Raw genomic sequence first — 2,165 nt, forward strand, 5'->3', positions numbered from 1 at the left:
TGATGTAGGATGGAGCCCATGTGCAAGGCACATGGGGGATATTCTCTCTAACCACCTTGTCCGAGGGGGTGACCTCTCCGAGGAGGTGACTTCTCCGAGGAGGTGACCTTTCCGAGGAGGTGACCTCTCCGAGGAGGTGACTTCTCCGAGGATGAGAAAACCCCGAAGAGGAGATCAATCCCTCGGCGAACCCTTCTTCTTAGCCACACCTAACCAATGATCCCCAATCATCCCAAAGGGTCAGGGGTAGTCCCAGAGGACGTCCTGCCGCAAAATATTGCCGAGTCTCATGGACCCCCCGGGGTCGTGCCACCTCGACCCGGGTATAGGCTAGTTTAACCGAAGAGTGAATTTATCTCCACTCACCGTCCTCGGGATCGGGTCCTTTGTTCGAACTCCATTACGCCCATGGTTCTGGTGCGTAGATCCCGGAAAGCTCCGAGCCCGCAAGTGTTCTGGGACTCATTAACGGAGCGACTTCTAGATTGCGTTTGAATCCGTTCGAAGCCAAGTACTTCGGATCTCTAGATTCGTGGATCCGAATCCTTTCGAGTCCGAGTGCCTCGGATCTCTAGGCTTGGTTAATACCTTTTCGAGTCCGGGCCCGAGTAAGTCTCTAGGTTCGTGGATCCGAACCCTTTCGAGGCTTAGAGCGATCCAATCCGTTTGATGGCGATAAATCTGGGCCCACCGATTCTTGGACTTGCGATAAATTCGGGCCCACTAATCTTGGGCTATTGGGCCTAAATAATTTAGTGGGCTCAAATTAGCCCCTCTTACACCTACAATGATCCAATATTTCTTATAGAATATAGCTTGTATGCTAACCTTTCTTGGTGCCTTCAAGGCACCAATATCCTTGACAGCTCTCAAGATTTCAAGGTTAGATATGGGTTTCATGAACTCATCATTCTCTTCTTTAGTAAAAAAGGTTGGTGCAATATTTCTCCAATGATCAAGATTCTGAGTATCAATTCTTCTGAACGGATTAGAGAAGTAATCTAAAATAATAGCCATGATTCCTTCTTTCTCAATAATCCATTTACCATCAATATCCTTAAGAGCATTAATCTTAATGTCCTTTTTCTTGTTGATTGTAGACACATGAAAATACCAGGTGTTTCTATCTCCAAGGGAGATATGCTTAGATCTAGATTTTTGAAACCAAAGCATTTTTTCTTGGAACAGAGTAACATTATATTGCTTAATTATGTCCTTTTCTAAGATCTGTAAATTATGAGAAAAGGTATTGGTCAAAGCTCTTTGGATGCCTTCAATTCTAGCCAGTAAATGTCTTTTTCTTTTAAAAATATTACCAAAGACCTTATTGTTCCACTCTGAGATTCGAAGAGTGCGCTGAAAAGCATCATCATCATTCAAACACATTTTTCCATACACAAAATCCAACAAAAAATCTATTCATCCTTCTAAACACAAACTTTTTCCCCTTCTAAAATAATTAAATAACTAAAAAGTCACTAAAATTACTTATTCCCAAACGGAGCCTAAGTTACACAAGCTTAACATAAATACATTAGTCTGTCTTAATATTTTAATTAACATAATATTTAGTCTTATTTTCATCAATAATTCCTTAATCGTATAAATTAAGAGATGATATTATCATATCTTTAACACTAAAATACATCTTTCACATTGTTTAGCCCTGTATCCACACATCATTTGTATTTATAATAACTCGAAAATTTAAGTTGTCCCTTAAATTTTATGTTAGTATTTTTATACCATAATAATAATAACAATAGTAATGGTAGTAATAATAAAATAAAATAATTAATTTTATAATGGTATGTAATAAAATGTAATTTAATTTACATTAGGAGTTATTGTGTAATTATTTTATTAACTAGGGTCAATGTAAAATTAAGTTAATAGGTGTTGTAGATAAAGCTCGGATAAGCTCAAAAGAAAATATAAAAAAAAAATTAAAAAAAAAAAGATCAAGATAAGCATGCCAAAGGAAGGGCCATGTGGTGATACCACCTGGTTCCTTGGAGGAAAAGGAAATGGTTAGATTAGAAAGAAAAGGGCTGGAAAGGCACCTATATAAGGGTGCCTTGGATAAGAAAGGAGAAACAAAGAAAAGAGTAATTAGTCAATAAAGGAGGATGTTTCGATAAGGGATTAATAGAAAAGTGAGTTAT

The 2,165-nt window shown here is 38.1% G+C and overlaps 1 protein-coding gene across 1 annotated transcript; it reads right to left on the minus strand.

The window, feature by feature from the left end:
* Positions 1 to 776: 776 nt before the first annotated feature.
* Positions 777 to 1,386, minus strand: LOC145791653 (uncharacterized). The gene is made up of 2 exons (XM_082872043.1): positions 829 to 1,386; positions 777 to 782 (listed from the first exon to the last, which is right to left on the minus strand). The coding sequence occupies exons 1-2, from the start codon at positions 1,384 to 1,386 to the stop codon at positions 777 to 779; spliced, it is 564 nt and encodes a 187-aa protein (XP_082728169.1).
* Positions 1,387 to 2,165: the final 779 nt, after the last annotated feature.

Source organism: Camellia sinensis, chromosome 5 (assembly GCF_055761805.1).
Source record: "Camellia sinensis isolate YWXY chromosome 5, ASM5576180v1, whole genome shotgun sequence".
Lineage (NCBI taxonomy): Eukaryota > Viridiplantae > Streptophyta > Magnoliopsida > Ericales > Theaceae > Camellia > Camellia sinensis.

Coding starts and splice junctions, on each gene's coding strand:
- LOC145791653 (XM_082872043.1), bottom strand. CDS start 1,386: ATGTGTTTGAATGATGATGATGCTTTTCAGCGCACTCTTCGAATCTCA.